This window comes from Scomber scombrus, chromosome 22 (assembly GCF_963691925.1).
Source record: "Scomber scombrus chromosome 22, fScoSco1.1, whole genome shotgun sequence".
NCBI classification, from domain to species: domain Eukaryota; kingdom Metazoa; phylum Chordata; class Actinopteri; order Scombriformes; family Scombridae; genus Scomber; species Scomber scombrus.
In genome coordinates this window covers 18,078,942-18,096,113 of record NC_084991.1, presented here as the reverse complement: position 1 = coordinate 18,096,113, position 17,172 = coordinate 18,078,942, and the positions used below count along the sequence as shown (strand labels likewise).

Sequence of the window (17,172 nt, the reverse complement as noted above, 5' to 3'; positions counted from 1 at the left end):
GGGTGGAACTGTCTGTTAATTGAATGCCAGTTTGAATTACACAGATGGTTGAGCGTGGCGTTATGATGGAACAAGTTCATGTTCACCTATCACACATACACACAGTGTGTTTGTGGTTCCATGGCTGTCTATAAGTTCGTGTTTGGTATATTTATAACAAAAAGTAGGAAGACGCAGAGATGAAGATTTTTTCTTAATAATGTTACACAATAGGAACAATGTGATCGGTTGGAAAAGGCAGGTTGATCATTCTGAACTTGTATCGAATGTTTATCTGGTCAGAAATCAATATGGACAGAATCAAAAGAGAAACACTGCACTATGACATTTAATACATTGATACTTTTAATGAGATGTATCACCACTGTTTACACAAGGTAATATGTTTAATATTCATGATATATGACACTGAATATCATGGGCACATTCAGAAACAAAAATTGGTCCATTTTGGTTGACTAAAAGGGAGATATTATATTAATAATCACAAAATATTCCTAATGACAAAGGAAGTAAATTGTGTTGACTCTTAAACTATTGACCATGATAGCATCCTAACATTATATAAACAGAATTCAAAACCCTTATTCAAATTTTGCGTTCATTAATATTAATATAATGACAGTTTTGTCTGTAATTATACATTTAATAAACAGCTAACCTCATTTAAATTGCAGGTAAAACAAATGTAATAAATGACCCAGATGCACTACCTTGTTAATGTCATAGGCCAACTACAGTGTAAAGGATTATGGGTAAGTTTGAGTTTGTACATTATGTGGGACTTTTTCATTTTTCTTCTTCTTTTTTTTTTTTAAAGGTAATATAAAAAGGTTTAATAATGTGCATAGGTAAAAAGAAAACAATCCTAAAATGACCTCCCTGAATACCTGTGAAAAGTGTAAACATTTATAAAACTTTGCATATGATTCAAATAATTGTTTTTTGGCGTATATTGCAATGATGCTAAGAACCATCATTTGCTGCAAGATCTATAAATGTCATTAATTACAATCAAACTCCAATGGGTTCCTCCATCATCATCTTCTCGTTTCCTTCAGCCACGGTGCTGCTTGGCGGCCCCTGAGCCTTGAAGATTACACACTTACACAGAGTGAGCACTGGCTTGTGTGCCCAAGCCTGACGCAGGTCACTGGATGGTGTAGACATAGTTTGGAAATTCTGATTGTTTGGAGGGAAATTTAATTAAAATCAGTTATGCAAACATCACAGTATCATAGTAAGTATTGTGAAAATATATTTATATTTGAAAATGACAAAATGCAACTTTCAAATTCACTCACCCTATACGATGAGACCAAAATGAAAACTGGGATGAATATCAGTGGAGTAAAGATGAGTAGACTGCCCAAAGTGTAACTATGCCCACCGGCGTCAAAGCCGAACACCACCAAATGGGATGGTAATGATAAATGATATAGTATAGCGATCTAGGGAACATGAAATGGACAAGTTAAAAAGCTTTACTTTTAGTGGTGTTGTTGACAGTAGAGGAATCATCCTATCTATATGTGAACAAAAAAATCTAATATCTGTGACAAATCACTTGGCCACTTGTCAGCAGCACAACAACCTGTAAACACACCACTGATATATTATCACCATAAGCAATGATATAACAAACATTTTCAATAACAGATGCCTATTTACATGTATAGAGGACACAAAGCTACATTAGGAATTATTTGTCATGTTTCCGGCCAACTGGTGACCTTTCAGTGTGATACTCTCTTCTTTCAGCTCTGTTTTAGTCTCGACCAAGAAAAGGAAATATGTGTTTTGCTAGTTTCTAACACTGGTTATCAGCATTTTGACACTGTTTATCAGAGCTGGAAATAAGATTGATGAGAGTGTTGAGACCGTTGAGAGTAAACCAAAACAGTCAAGTTTCTGGCACTAGATCCAAAACAATGTGCTGAAAGTTGCTAAAATGCTTTGTAGAGCTGAGAGGAACTAAAAAGTTGGATGGTAATTCTCTGTGGGTTCGTCACTTTAAGCAACCAATTTCACATTATACATTTTTCCAATGTAAAAATAACATCTAGAGCAGTGTTATGTTCTGAATATTTTAACACAAAGTTCTAAAACTATCTACACTTTCAACTATTATCAAACAGTAATATACCACTCTAACCATGGTGACATGCAGCACTGTAAAGAAAAAACATACATTCTTCAATCATAAAATGTATTTAGGTCTTTGTAAATGGTCAGCAGTTATATGTCCTTTACTGTAACGTTGTGTGATGTGTGTGATTTAGACACCAGTAAACTCCTTTAACTGCTTTAATTGACTCAACATCCAAATTAGTGTATCTACTGTACTTTCTGCTCTTCTACTGATCATGCCTGCAGTGAAGTGTGTTTAAAAACAGATGAGTCCACATTTTCAGGTAAAGACAGCATCCCTCCTTTTATATGTGAGCTCATGCATAATTACTGATGTGGCAAAATGAACTATCTGAAACACTCAGCAGAGATGAAAGCCCAGGAGAGATAGAACCAAGAGGAAGAAAAGAGGAGGGGTGATGAAGGGCAGCATAGGATCTGTGTTCAGGGCAAATATAAAGAAAATAATGAATAGTGTGAAGGAAAGAGGAACACAGGAAAGACAAACAAAGTTGATGAATTAAGTAAAAGAGATGAGAGATGTGCGAGAAGCCTACCCAACAGATGAGCGGTGTGAAAAACATCCAGCAGTACTTCAGCACTGGGACTGGCGGGTACCCTATCATGTCTGTAATGTTGTGTAAGAAACGGTCTGCACCTGCAAAGTCATAGACAGGAAGTGTTAGGCAATCAAAGGTAACAGAACAGTTTTGTTTTTACAGGGAACACTCTCAAACACACGGGGCCCCTGAATGAAAACACACTTAGATGGTGAAGCCTTCATTTTTTGATATCCAGTGGTACCAAAATACAGATTTTTATTAAAGATGCAGTGTGTAGAATTTAGTGGCATGTAGTGGAATGTGTAACAAATGGGTTAAATGTATATCCTTTCTCATAAAACACTTGCAAAGCCAAAGTTTTAAGTTTTTATGTTGTGCAATGTTTACATTCAATTGCTGCAATACAAATTCCATAGTGCTCCTATTGGTCAAAAACAAAAAAGGGTGTCTTTAACCTGTGATTATTCTTTTTTTGACTTATTTGTGGACATAACTTTTTGGATTTAATAATGCGTCAATCCAAAAATATTTAAGGTGCTGTGAAACAGAAAAAAATATAGTTAGTAATGTTCATGTAAATAGTCTAAAAAAGAAAACAACATCAGTACCATGAACTATTATCTGAACATAACTAATGGAATTCTTGTATCTGACATACTTATGTTATTTATCATTAGGAAACGTGAAGTTTATGTTTCAATACACAATGGAAAATAACTAAGTCATTAGGGTGGAGGTGGAGTTAGATGAGGAGGAACCTTCAAACCAATGAAAAGCAGGTATCCAGGGAAATAAAACTCAGGTTTAATCTCTCAGTTAAAATTAGGGGGGATGGTGTAAAAATGCCAGGAGGGAGGAGATAATATGAGTTTAAATGAGGAGGGATAAGGAGGAGTGAAATGGGGGATGAGGAAAAAAGAGCCGCTCACCTTGAGCAGCCAAGGGAATGAAGAGAAGATAATAACTATAGAAAGGAGAGACATTAAAACACAGGCCGGGAGAGGAGTACATGACCTGCTTGATGGAACCCTAACCTTAACCCTAACCTCCACAGATTGATTTTTGCAAATGTATAATAGCAGAATAAGTTGTAAAACGTATTTAGGAAAGCAGACACCGCTTTATAAAATGTCACAGTAATCAACCCTGAAACTAACTATGTAAAAGGGGAAAAGTGATTGGCCTAATTTCCATGTGGGTGAGGATCTCCACACATAACAAAGACTCACTCTGAAGGCCGAGCAAATGGCTAAACATCTCAAACTGGGAAGACGAAGCAGCTGCAGGAACTGATCAATATCTCACCCTGCATCATTTTGCAGTGGGGGGTGTGTGGCTGAACCCTAATTCCAAAGACAAAGTGTAGTTGGAAATGCAATTCACTGAAATTGAATATATATACTTGACCTGTGTATGATCAGGCTGTTTTTGAATGCACTTCCAAAGAATATACTGCTGTATCTCCAGCAGCAGGCAAAGATAGCTTCAGCTTCATAAAATAAATTGTCTTGTTTTGTGAAAAAGTATCAGACGCCCTGAGATATAAGAGATTAGCTATAAAGACAAATATGATAACAAAGGAACACCCAACCCACATGCTGTTATTTTGACAGTAATACCTCTGATAATGAAAGTGTAGGAAGTGGTGAAAGCTGAGGCAATTTATCCAAAGTGATAGCAAAGGAATACTGGGGTATTGAAAGGTTAACGTTTGTGGTGTAGGGAATGAACAGATAGGACCAGTGGGTGGGACACTCTGGTCCTTGATAAATGCCTCCACAATAAGCCGACACTCAGCTAAGAGAAGGATAGTTTGTTTCTTTGACAGCTCCATCCCTCGGGCGAGATGTTGATGAACTTGTCGTGATGAAACACAGAGCAGTCAGCAGTCAAAGGAAATCAAACAAATAGGAAGATGGATGCTTTTTAGCAAGCAATCTATACAAAAACTTCTGTTTCTGTAAAATCATACAATAATTGAAAATAACATTAGTGTAATCCTTTGTTAGCATTAAGGCCGTTAAAAGTTAAAAACATTTTGGTGCTAACAAAGATGCACAAAGCAAGGGCCCAGTGTATTTAATGTGGATACCTGGATTCTGTGTGCCTAGCTGTTGGTGGATATTGTTACAGATATTCTATTCCTTTAGAGGAGTGTATCTACTGTATATGTGGTGCAAATCCATAATAATGTGAAATGTAATTTTAAGATACTTCACAACAAAATATTCTAAAATATAAGTTCAATCTCATCCAAATATCCTTTTTTTTAATGTTTTTATGTTGTTGAGTCATTTTAAGTCACGCAGGATAAAAATAAAATGACTGTTAAAGTTGTTTGTTTTTTTTAAATCAAAGCTAGTTTCTAAACAGATAAGATGACACAGATAAGTGATTACAGTGATGAAACTAATGCTGCTGCCAGAATTGCATAAGTGGGGGAGATAAGATGAAGTTCTGTTTAGTAGCTAATGTGAATTGAAGTTAGTAAATGACTTTTGTGTTGAGAAGCTGGTGTGCATCATGTAGTGCAGTGATAACAGCCAGTCCATGACTTACCATACACCCAGGCAATGCCAATGCACTCAAAGCCGATAATGAAGAGGATAATGATTTCACTGAGGCCATACAGGTCAACCACGTGAAAGAGTAATATTCCTCCCTGAAACATGAGCAGAAAAAAAAAAAACAGGCAGAGAAATGAAAGGCTATCTTTGTCTTTATATCTTACTGTCCAGACCAATTTCCTGAGACTCAGGGCTCCAATAGCAGGACGCCTTAATGACACGCATATTCATATTTAGTATATTATTCATCAGTATCATGTAATGCTGACCATATATATATAAATTAGAATTTAAAGAGAGTCATGCTAGGCCTGGGTTTATTCCCTGATCCACCCAAATTAAGAGTAAGCAAGAGTTCTATCATTGTCACCGTTCCCCATCTGCTGTCCCTTACCTGAGTAATAAATGGCAGTCCCAGTAGGAAGCAGACCACAGCGATGACCAGGGTCAGTATTTCTCTTCTTCCAGGCTTCCTCAGGTGATGTGGGAATAGGTCTGTGATGGTTGTGGCCATGCTCTCCACGTACACAAACTGTGAGGAAAGAACCCAGAATAACCCAGAATAATGACTCAAAACAATTAATCTGTTATCAACATATTTGCAGACTAATTTGCCGATCAACTAATCGACTAAATGTTGCAGCTCTACTGTGTACCATCCATCACATACCTGAGCATTTATACCCAGGAGGAGCATCATGAGGAAGAAGAGCACAGACCAAAACATCGAGCCAGGCAGCATTGAGACAGCCTTAGGAAAGGTTATGAAAGCCAAACCAGGACCTGTTAAAAGCAAATGAATGCAACTTTTGACATGTGAATAGCGTCTGGCAATCTTGAGGTCCACAACACAACAAAACTGAGTTCAATAACTTTTATATGTGTAGCACTTTTCATGCAGACTTTTGTCCCAAGATGCTTTCTAAAGCATGATTAAAAAGAACAAATAAGGTCAAGAGGAAAACTAGAACAAATAAAGTTAATTTAAATACTAAAAAATATCAAATGAAATAACAAATTGTGAAAGGTGGTATTCATTGCATTCTTCTGTAAGTGTAGGAATGCCACTGGCCTGAATGACTGAAAAAATGAACTACTTTGAAATGAAAATCTTTTAACTGTATCTGGTCATAAGATGCCATCTTGTGGATGCTGTTTGTTGTTTCAACAGTTTCAATGCCTAAGTTTATCACAAGAAGTTTATAGTGAAAACTGTCAAATAAAGGTAAGGGATGAAAAGTGGGGAATTAACTCACCAGACATAGCAATGTCATATATTTCTACATTCTGTTCATAAGCCATGAATCCCAGTACTGAGAACACAATAAGGCCAGCAAAGATACTGGTGGCGAAGTTCAGACAGCACAGTGCAAAGCAGTCTCTGCAACATAAAAGAAGATAAGTCTCCTCAGTCAAAAAGCACATGACTCTAAATCTGTACACATGATGATGCACTGAGAGCGGCACTGACCTGTAGCAGTTGCTGTTGTATTTGTTATAGCTTCCAAGAGTGGTCAGTACTCCAACAGACAAAGAGTAGGAGTAAATCACTTGACTTGCTGCGTCAATCCATACCTACAGCAGGTAACAACGAGGCTTATACTTTTCATAGCTACATATGAGAATCATTTAGCTTTGAAAATTCACATTGTTGAAATAACCCAGATTATATGCCAAACAATTAACCAAAAATGAATAACCTTTTTTTCAAATGAACAACAACTTTGCTTTTGCCAGTGCCAATAATGATACAAGTTTTGAGTGTGTGTCCTCATGTACATAATGCAGGCATATAATATTTGCATCTTACCATGTTTTGTTTTTGTGTCACTGTGTTCACAACTATGTGAAAGAATGTTCACCATGTGTGTTTGCATTAGTGTGCATTCAAGTTTGTGGATGTGGGCGGTTTTGAATGTCTGTCTTGTCTGTCTGCAGGCCTTTTTCCTGACAGCATCTGGTTAGCATTAAATACACTGCAGTATTGAGATTTTTGCCCTCTAAAATACATAGTTGGCATGGCTCCGAAACAATATACAAACCCCTAGTCTGGCCCCATGCTGAGGATGACTTACTCCTAGCCTTGGGTCAGAAATGGAAGCCTCAGTCTATGGCAAAGGATCTTCATATTTGAGACTGGACAAAGAGGAAACTGTTGAGTCCTTTTAAAAGCCTGTGTTTTATTTAAAATGCTCTTGGGTGTTCCACATGCATATTCTCACATGCACACTGACACATGGTAAAAAACGGGACACATTCATACATTAAACAGATCCCAGTTGCATGCCAGGGCTCAGCTACGATTTCCTCTGTGGATCAAGCAAAAGCAGACACTTTCATGCTCGGCAAGACTCATTAGAAACATCTGTTTTTGGATATGTTGTTAAGAGCATCTGGTATTGCATAACCCCCACTCTCTGACTCATAACCGCTTTCACCTACTTTAAATATTACTCCACGTAATATTCTCAGTTCTGTTTCTCAGGCGTAGACTGGAAAAGCACGAGTGTGAGAAACAACTTTCAAAGAACATATCAAAGGGCTCCTTTCTGATCTATGTTCAACATCAACTTCAGCTTCAATGTTCTTACAAACATGATGGCATACATGCATAGGAAGAGGAAGAGATGTCCCTGCAAGACGACTTTCAAGACTTAACCCTCCGGTGATAATATTTGACCCCTGACGCTGAGAGTCATGCTGTGAACTGTCAAGAGGAAGACAGAGTAGGGGGAAGAGAAAGACCCCTTTTTGCCAGCTGAAGCAAATGTGGTCATTGAGCTTGCCAACAAATCAAGTTCACCCTATTTTTTAGTTTAGAAATAAAATCATTATACTGAGTGAAAAACAGATCTGTTATAAAGTGTGCTAATTTTTAAGTACATACCTGTAAAAGTCTTGCATGAAGTCTACACGATTAACTTGTCAGTGATTTTTTGGGAAAAATACCTTCAAAATGTGTTAGAAATTGTCCTATGCTGTTTTGACTCCTGTATGATGATGTTGCAATGTTACTGTATATTTGAGGGGAAAGATTTCTTTGACAAACGTTTTTTTTTTTTGACTGAAAAGCATCTTGGTTTGTTTTTCTTGTTAAGACTGTCTTGGGACCGGAAGTGTGGAGTCAAGGCAGAGAAAAAAGGAAGGGAGGGGGGGGCGGTAAGAATAACAGGACACTGTATTCATCGTGTTAGAACAGAAAAGAACCAAACAGTGAGAGAGGTGTGGGAAAATAAAGAGATAGATGTTTAGGTTGGTTTGGAGGCCAAGGACAGAGCACTGACTAAGAGCCACATACTGATTAGTGTAATGGAAAGCAGGAGTTCCAGACAATACAATGACATTTCAGAAACCAAACATTGTAACAAAAACAGCTGTATACTTAGTGTGTTTACTAAGTGTGTACTTACAGATGGAGAAATGATCCTGCTATAATCAGGCATGAGGTAATATGCTAGGCCCTCGCCAGCCCCTGGGAGTGTCACCCCACGGATGAAAAGGATGAGCATCATCAGGTAGGGGCATGTAGCAGTGAAGTATACTATCTGCAAACACACAAGTGCAATGTAATATAATATAATGTCATTTTATTTAGACAGAGACAGTGCGCAATAAAACATGAACTTTGTACAAAATAAGGAGAAATGCATTGTATCATATTTTAGTAAAATTGCTATTTTCCACCCGTACTTGGGCAGGTAGGTGGAACAATACATTAATGACAGAATGCAATGTAATTGGAGAAGAAAACACCAAGTAATAACATTTTATGAATGATTTTAAAGACTAAGCAGACATTTGAGTGCATTATGAAATTTTAAAAGAGTGGCAGTAATGACTTTTTTGTCATGGATCCTAAGCTTAAGGCTTAATTCAACTTGTCATGCAATACAAAAAATGTGGAAGAATCACTGCATTAAAATAGGTATTTTCATGCCTCAACAGTAAGAGAGTTTTTTTTTCTTCGTACTTTTGTTCAGACAATCAGTAAGCAATCCCGATTTTAGAAACTTGTTCAGGTGTATGCAAGCAGGTTATGGTTTTGCACATATGCAAACATGTTCTTCCACTTGCCATGTGTTTTTTGTAATATACACTACACACAATGCACTGATTTGTTTTCACTCTCCATTTAATTTACTCTCCATTTAGCTCTGTTGTGTTCTCCACCAACTCCTAAGGGAAATGTCTGGCTATTGAGCTGTTAAATGCTTCACCATGCTTACCAGCTAGTAGATAACTTTTTTTTATTGACAACAGCTGCCTGATGTTAGAAATGTTGTTGATAAGAGTTCTGACAGCGAACCTAAACATTAAAAGTAGTGAACTTTAAAACCAAACGATGAGCTGAAATATGCTAAAATGCTCCATAGAGCTGAAGAGAGCTGTACAGTCAGTTGTCTGTGGGCATTCCACTACTAGCAACACCTTACACATTATACATATCCTTTTTATCCATTGTTCATACAGAAATATTCATTAGAGCAGATTTAATATTAAAATGCTGCTTCAGCCCTGGTTTACTTAGTGACACCTGTGGTTACTGGTGGTAATGACAAGAATGTTTAAAAAATACAATTTGACACATGACATCACTGGAGGCAGCAAACACATGTTAAGTAGGTCCTCTGTAAGAAAGGTTAAAAGGGGGGCATTCCTGCATTTGTTTAAAGTGCAACCAAACAAACTGTGGAGGATTAATTTACAAAGCATTAACTGATTTTGCCAAGTGGTTGTTGTCCTAAGACCATTGATCATGTATGTACAACTGCCTCAGCCAATCAACATGTTAACTTGAGAACATACATGAAGTCATTTTTTGGGTGACATGAAATGGCAGCATAACTACTAACAGGAATTAATGTGAATATTAGGGAAATAATGTATCTGTGTAACAAGTAATGGCCATATAGTAATTGCTACAGTGTTTGTTTTTGCAATATTGCCCAAAAATGTTACAACATATATAATGTTGATATAATTTAAATTGGGATTAAGGGTTATAACTTTATGAACACTGACAAATCCAGATAGAAAAGCAATCATCACTTATTTAGGCTATGTCCCTTTATTAAATCTATGCAAATCACAAAAGAGTGAATACAGATAGAGAGAAAGATAAATAAGTTTAAGACAGCTGACATATGGACTGTGCATTAAGTGGCTGCAATATAATATCAGAGAAAGTACTATACTGTACATGCACTCTGAGTACTTACCTTGCCCATGAATTTAATTCCCTTCCAGATGCAGAAGTAACATATTATCCAGGCAAGCAGGAGACACAGAGCCAGGTCCCAGTGCACCTTACCCAGCGACATGTCATATGATGGTCTTAGCACACGTGAACTGTGGAAGAAATGGACATGAAAACACATATATACACATGCATCCTCTGCAAATAACACACAGAATGATGGAGATGCAGATGTGAAATGCATACAAATGCAGTGTTTCTTTTTTCAAAAGCTTCCCCCTCCTGGAACTAAACCAAGCTAAATATGCCATGGCAGCATAACAAGAATGGCTTGAAATGCATATTTCCTGTTAACATGCCCATGCGGAAATAAATTCAAATAAATTGAAAAGGAATAAACATTTTGACCATAATTTAAGCTGTTAAAATCTATTTTAGCTTATTCTGGAAGGCTTTGGTTTAAACCAGGAAAGTTCAGACCACATATTGATCTCATTGAGGGAAGCTAGTGCAGTGAGGTTGTACTCAGCTGATTTCCCAATATGAGCTATCATCTGAAGGCCAGGCACCATGTTACACAATATCTTAAGAGTAGGGGGGGAAGCTGGAACTTAAGTAAGCTTCTGTAATTAGATAAAAAATATTTGTGGCTTTCTGGCTTATTGTCTCTACTGTGTCTGGGTGGCCCTGGTTCACTTTTTGTTGTCTTACCATTAACATCATACTCAATCAACACCTTGAGAATAAAGATAGCCTCTTATCTGGAAAGCATTAACAGCTATTTTTGAGGAATGTTTCAACATCAGAAAGACACACCAGAGAGTATGAAGTTAATGTCGTTACTTTTTTCCCTCACGTTTTAAGAAGTGTGTGTATGTGTGTGTGTTTCTTACAGCCAGAATTCTTCTTCCGGTGAAGTGAATGTCAGGGATGTATCTGTCCCATTCCTGCAAATATAAAACAATGCAGGCAGGTAAAGTAAAATGAAAGAGGCAAAGCAATTCTGGCTAAATCAAAGAATAGTTCTAAACAATCCTCAGCTATTATTTTAGCTTTGTTTTTTTAGCCTCAAAACATTTATCAGGTTATTTATTTCCAGTATTACACAGATGACTCTTGATATTATCAAGAAATATTAAATAATCAATAACATTTAAAGGGATGTGTGATACTATAACAACTTTTAAAAAACCCATTATTATTTAATATGCCAAAAAATACAGCCCTCTTTTCAACCACTATTCAACTAAAAGCATAATATGTTTAGATTTAGCTGGTGTACTTTTCACCCCTAAACTGTCCCAGGACAGCAATTAAAATGTGTTATCTTTTACTACAGAAACAGATGTAAGCACATCCTGCTCTAAACACATATAAACATGGGTGTGTCCCTGAGCTGCTACATATTGAAGCCAACATTAATCTCACGTTTCTTACAATTGTTTAATTGATCTCACAGAAAGACACAAATCAGCATGATGTAGTGATGGCTGACGTCCAGTATGTGTTAAATGTGTTTTAAAAGTGCTTAACAAAGAAATTCAGAACATGACTAAATAATTAAAACAGAAATAAACATAGTATGTAATGGACAGAGTTTAAACAATTTCATAGTTGTTAGAGATTCAACTGCAATTTTAAAGTAACATGGTTACTTTTTTGTCATGATTTTAAAAAGGCGGTAGTTGGGGTAAACTGTTCCATAGTCTTGGAGCAGAAATGGAAGTGCCAGTGAGGATCTCACTGCTGCATTTTATATGAATTTTATAAAATATATTTACTAGTATATTATAGTATTACTTGACTGTTGTAATCCTGTCTCCAAAGAAAGAAAGAAAAAGGTGCAACAGATTGATAATAAAGATGCAACTTACATGAAACTGTCATTCTCTAAGTAGTCATCTGAGGTAAAGTTGTTTAGGAATGACCAGTTGGACTCAGAATGAAACATATGGGGGTTTGCATAAATGCTATAACGAGTATGACATTCGTCTACAGGGTAAAGAAAAGAGAGATAAAGATGAGATGCATGTTATGCCTATAAAAATGTGAAAAGGTTAAGGAAAATGTGTCTTGTGTTTCCTCTGAAGTAAACAGGAAACCAAGATTTAGTGTATGAGCACTGCTAATAAAATACAGCTGTGTTTAAATGTGCCAACGTTGATTCATCCCCAAGAGTGCTTTACCAGTGTTCCAAACGTTGTTACATGTGGACCAGGGCATAGGGCTTATGAAGGAGTTGATCAGGTAGAAGATAGTCCAGGCTGATATCACAATGAAGAAGATGTTCAGATAGATCATGACCACTAGGGACGCAACCCCCACACCTGCAGGAAACAACGAGTGGTCACACAGTAGGTAAGTTAACGTTTCTGTTCCCAGTCTCCAACACTAAGTGTAAGTAGGTATGTGTTTTACTTCTTCAGTTATTTCATATTGGTATAAGATTGGAAGTATTTAATATCATGAATTAATCATCAACACTGGCCACAATCAGGAAACATACTCCCTTCTACTTATTCTTTTATCTTATCGCCCTATTGGATGAGCAGTTTTGCCTACTATAAATTTAAATAAAGGGGAAAACAATCCTTTCCCATTATTGAGGGTTGACAGCTTCTAAACTCCAGTGGAGGTAGTAAAAATCTCTTCAATCTAGAATATTAAAGGACATGTTCACAATTTTTCAAATTTCAAGTTTCACGTTTCAAGTTCAAATTTATTGTCATTCCATCCATATATATAATAATTACATATAGAGGAACAAAATTGTGTTACTTGGGATCCATGTGCTAAAGTTAAATAGAAATAAAACAACATACACATACACACTTAATTTTTAAAATCCCAAACTAAGACAGACATAAAAGCAGCAGTGATTAATTACTGTGATCATTTTATTTCCAGTAATAATGACAAATTACATGGCAAACCAGTTTTTTCCTGAATGCCATCTGACTAATTGTTGTGTAGTTCAACACAAATCTTTCTGAGCTACGCTTTTACCTTCGAACATAGGGCAAATCTTCCTCCAGGCAGTGACCACACCCTCACCGGTGTATTGGCCCAATGCAGTCTCCAGGAAGAATATGGGAATGCCAACGGAGATGAGACACACAAAGTAAGGGATGAAGAAGGCAACTGAAAATATAAATATGTGAGAGAATTATTTTCTTTTGAGGATTGGATTTTTTTTCCAGGACAATCAAGCTAAAATTGATAGTAGTAACACATCTTTTTGGAAAAACTTCTTGGATAAAATCAAGACAGCCATGAAGATGATCGTAAATAAAACTGCCTGTTAACTCTGTTTTTGAGATTAAGATGTACTATAAGACTATCAAACTCTGACTACTAGCCAACATACACACATAATGACAGATGAAAACATGCACCTACACACGTGCAAATGCTTTTACTCAACCTCCACAGCTCTAATTTATTTGTTTCAGCAAGCAAATACCCCCCCCCCCCACATGCTCAAAACCAGTCCCTTACCTCCTCCATTCCTAAAGCACAGATAAGGAAATCTCCAAACATTTACAAAGCCATTGATTGCTGCGACCACGGAGAGCAAGAACTCTGTGTTATTGGCCCACTTCTCCCTCGCTGGAGCCCCTTTATCTGTCCCCGAGTCTTCAACGCGGATCCCATTGGCTGTTTCTTCAGTCATGGTGTCTCAATCTGCTGTATGCACACATCATTAATCAATTAGTCAAAAGTGTATCACCCAATCCTCTTGCACTACTGCACTTTCTATTCTGTATTTCTTTATTAGAGAACTTTAGCCAGATATATATCTTTTGCACAATCCATGTTCATGAATGCTGTTATAGTTTTTTAAAACCTGTAGACCTGCCAATTCAATCTTTTTCCAAGCTTTATCTGAGGGAAGGGCCATAGTTACAGACTTTGAAGACCCCTGCACAAAGTTGGCAAGGCTCTAAAGCAACACACAAACCCCTAATCTGACCCTATACTGTGTCTCACTTGGAAGTCAGTCAAATGGAAACCTCAGTCTATGGCAAAGCATTTTCATAGTTGAGACTGGACAAAGAGGAGACTGTTGTGGTCACAGTGACACATTGAAAAGGGACAAAAGGGGTACATTGGCAACAGTAGGGGCTTTCTCCAATCTTTGTCTGAGGGGAGGCCCATAGTCTCAGACTGTGAAAATCCCTATCATGAACATGTAAGAACATTTTAATGTTGGTGTACTGAATCATGCTATATAACTCTATCATGTGTTTATGATACTACTACTAATAATAAATAACAATAATAATAATAATAATAATAATAATAATAATAATAATAATAATAATAATAATAATAATAATAATAATAATAATAACAACAATCACTTATGTAGCAATGTTCACACAAAGTGCATAACATTTTTAAAAGAAAAGAGCAGACAAAAAAAAACAACAGTGAGAGTATTGAATATTATTTTATATTTAAAATAAATGTAGTGGGGCAGAATGTACAATATTTCCCTCTGAAATGTAGTGGAGTGGAAGTATCAAGTAGTATCAAATGGAAATAGTACAAGTACAAGTACCTCAAAAGTGTACTTACCTACAGCACAATAGTAAATGTACTTAGTTTCCACCATTGCCCTCTGGTGTCTATATCCCTGCCTCTGCTCAGGTATTTTTGTATTGTATCCCCCTCACAGTGATTTTATGCTGCTTCACCCATACAACGTTTCAAATATCTAAAATAAAAATAATTTATTTAAACAATCCAATTATAGTGCTGCAACATGAAAACAGTCATTTGTGCAAATAACAATAAAGTCAGAAATAGACTTTCATGGGCACTCGTGCGACAGTATAGATCATTTCGCGTCTAGGACTATGGACTGACCAGGGGGTTGCCTCCTTCCCATATCCAGAGATATGGGTAAAATAATTTTAAAAAAGCATGTAGCCCACTGTACCCTATTTATTGCTATGATGACAGTAGACTACTACTGTTGGGTGTTATGCGCATCGAGCTGAATTAAACAGTGCTGGCCGAGTGGCGCAATTTAAAGGAATGTTGGAGGATTTAATCCCGGCAAATTTAATTTATCACTTACACTTTTGCTTTCGTGTAGTCCTATGTGACTACATCAGGAAATGACAAGGCATGAACTTGAATATCGATGATATTTAAATATCGATGATTTTAATTTTAATTTTTAATTATTTGATTAATTATTTGTTAACATCTGTAAGAAATAGAATAGCCTATGTTTCATAGTGAATATAGACTCCAGGTTGTGGTTCAGGTTTGTTTTTATGAATAAAAAAGTTTCAAAAACAACTCCACCTCTTTCCCCCCTCCGTTTACACCCCGTGTGTAACTGTGGTGAGATAAATTCCTTGATTCCTTGAAACCAAATAAACTGATAAATGATTCATGCCATTCTCTCGGCACCATCTGTCTTGCACAACATTTGCAGATGTGGAAAAAACGTTCATGTATAGTTCTTACATTTGCCCTAATGAATATCCCACATTGTGTTTCAGTATATTTCGCTGGTAAAAAAGAAAAAAAGAAAAAAAAGAAATAGACAAATAAATACAAATAAATCATTGCCAAAATCGAATACATTACTCATGCTGAAGATTGCAAATACTTGCCTTAAAGTAAAATAAAACAGAACTGCAAAACATATTAAGGCTATAGTACTATTTTTCTAGCCACTAAGGAGAGTTGAATGCATGAAACTCACCCGTGAGCTTGCAGTGAACGCAAACAATATAATGTGTTGACTGACTGAGCGAAGTTTGAAGAAAAGCCTCTTATTTGGGGTGTGTCCTCCTGACTAGCCTGTCTCCACATGGACACCCTCACATAAAAGTTAGTGGAAAAACACTGACATTTAAACAAACGCTACAGTCTACTATGAAAAAAACTAACTAACAAAAGTCAATTCAGTTGACCACAGTTAAAAGTGCATTATATACGGTTTATAGGGATCATATTTTATAAACTAAAACAGACCTAAAAATACTCAATCTCAGCACAGTGCCGTCGACAAACTCCACATCTGGGTTGGTGAGAATTGTGTTGAGGCTAACCTACAAATCTTGTTTAATTATTTTCTTGCGCTGCAAGCTGAAACATGTTACACCCCCATTTCAACCTTTTAATATCACCCAGCTGCCTGGTACTCTATTTGTATTTCTATAATCACATGATGGGAGTTGTAGGCTATACCAGGTCCAGGTGTCAATTTCTATCGGTGTCAAACATGTGGCCCGCGGGCCAGAACCGGCAATCCGGCCCACTCTCCTTCCTGTGTTCTTTTCCTTCCTTACATCTGTCCTTCCTACCTTCCTTTTTTCCTTTCTTCGTTCCTTTCTTCCCTCCATCTGTCCTTACTCCCTACCTTCCCTTTTTCCTTTCTTCGTTCCTTCCTTCCTTCCATCTGTCCTTTCTCCATTTCTTCCTTCTGTCCTTCCTTCCATCTGTCCTTCCTCCCTCCCTTCCTTTTTTCCTTTCTTCGTTAGTTCGTTCCTTCCTTCCTTACTTCCATCCATCTGTCCTTGCTCCCTTTCTTCCTTCTGTCCTTCATCCATTTCTTCCTTCTGTTCTTCCTTCCTCCTTTCCTTCCTTTCTTCCTTCCTTCCTTCCTATCTTCCGTCTGTCCTTCCTTCTTTTCTTCCTTCCTTCCTTCCTTCCTTCCGTCTGTCTGTCCTTCCTACCTTTCTTCACTCCT

General features: G+C 36.9%; 1 protein-coding gene across 2 annotated transcripts; it reads right to left on the bottom strand.

Annotated features, from left to right (window-relative positions):
* Positions 1 to 333: 333 nt before the first annotated feature.
* LOC134004732 (sodium- and chloride-dependent betaine transporter-like) lies at positions 334 to 16,248 on the bottom strand. Of its 2 annotated transcripts, XM_062444105.1 has the most exons (17): positions 16,183 to 16,212; positions 15,039 to 15,177; positions 13,956 to 14,141; positions 13,464 to 13,598; positions 12,644 to 12,784; positions 12,332 to 12,449; positions 11,351 to 11,404; positions 10,480 to 10,609; positions 8,671 to 8,805; positions 6,732 to 6,835; positions 6,517 to 6,641; positions 5,931 to 6,043; positions 5,655 to 5,792; positions 5,253 to 5,355; positions 2,688 to 2,788; positions 1,305 to 1,451; positions 334 to 1,182 (listed from the first exon to the last, which is right to left on the bottom strand). In XM_062444105.1, the coding sequence occupies exons 3-17, from the start codon at positions 14,128 to 14,130 to the stop codon at positions 1,015 to 1,017; spliced, it is 1,887 nt and encodes a 628-aa protein (XP_062300089.1). In that variant the 5' UTR covers positions 14,131 to 14,141; positions 15,039 to 15,177; positions 16,183 to 16,212; the 3' UTR covers positions 334 to 1,014. The 2 variants fall into 2 exon arrangements, with proteins under 2 accessions (XP_062300089.1, XP_062300090.1); XM_062444106.1 differs by lacking the exon at positions 15,039 to 15,177 and having other exon boundaries at positions 16,183 to 16,248.
* Positions 16,249 to 17,172: the final 924 nt, after the last annotated feature.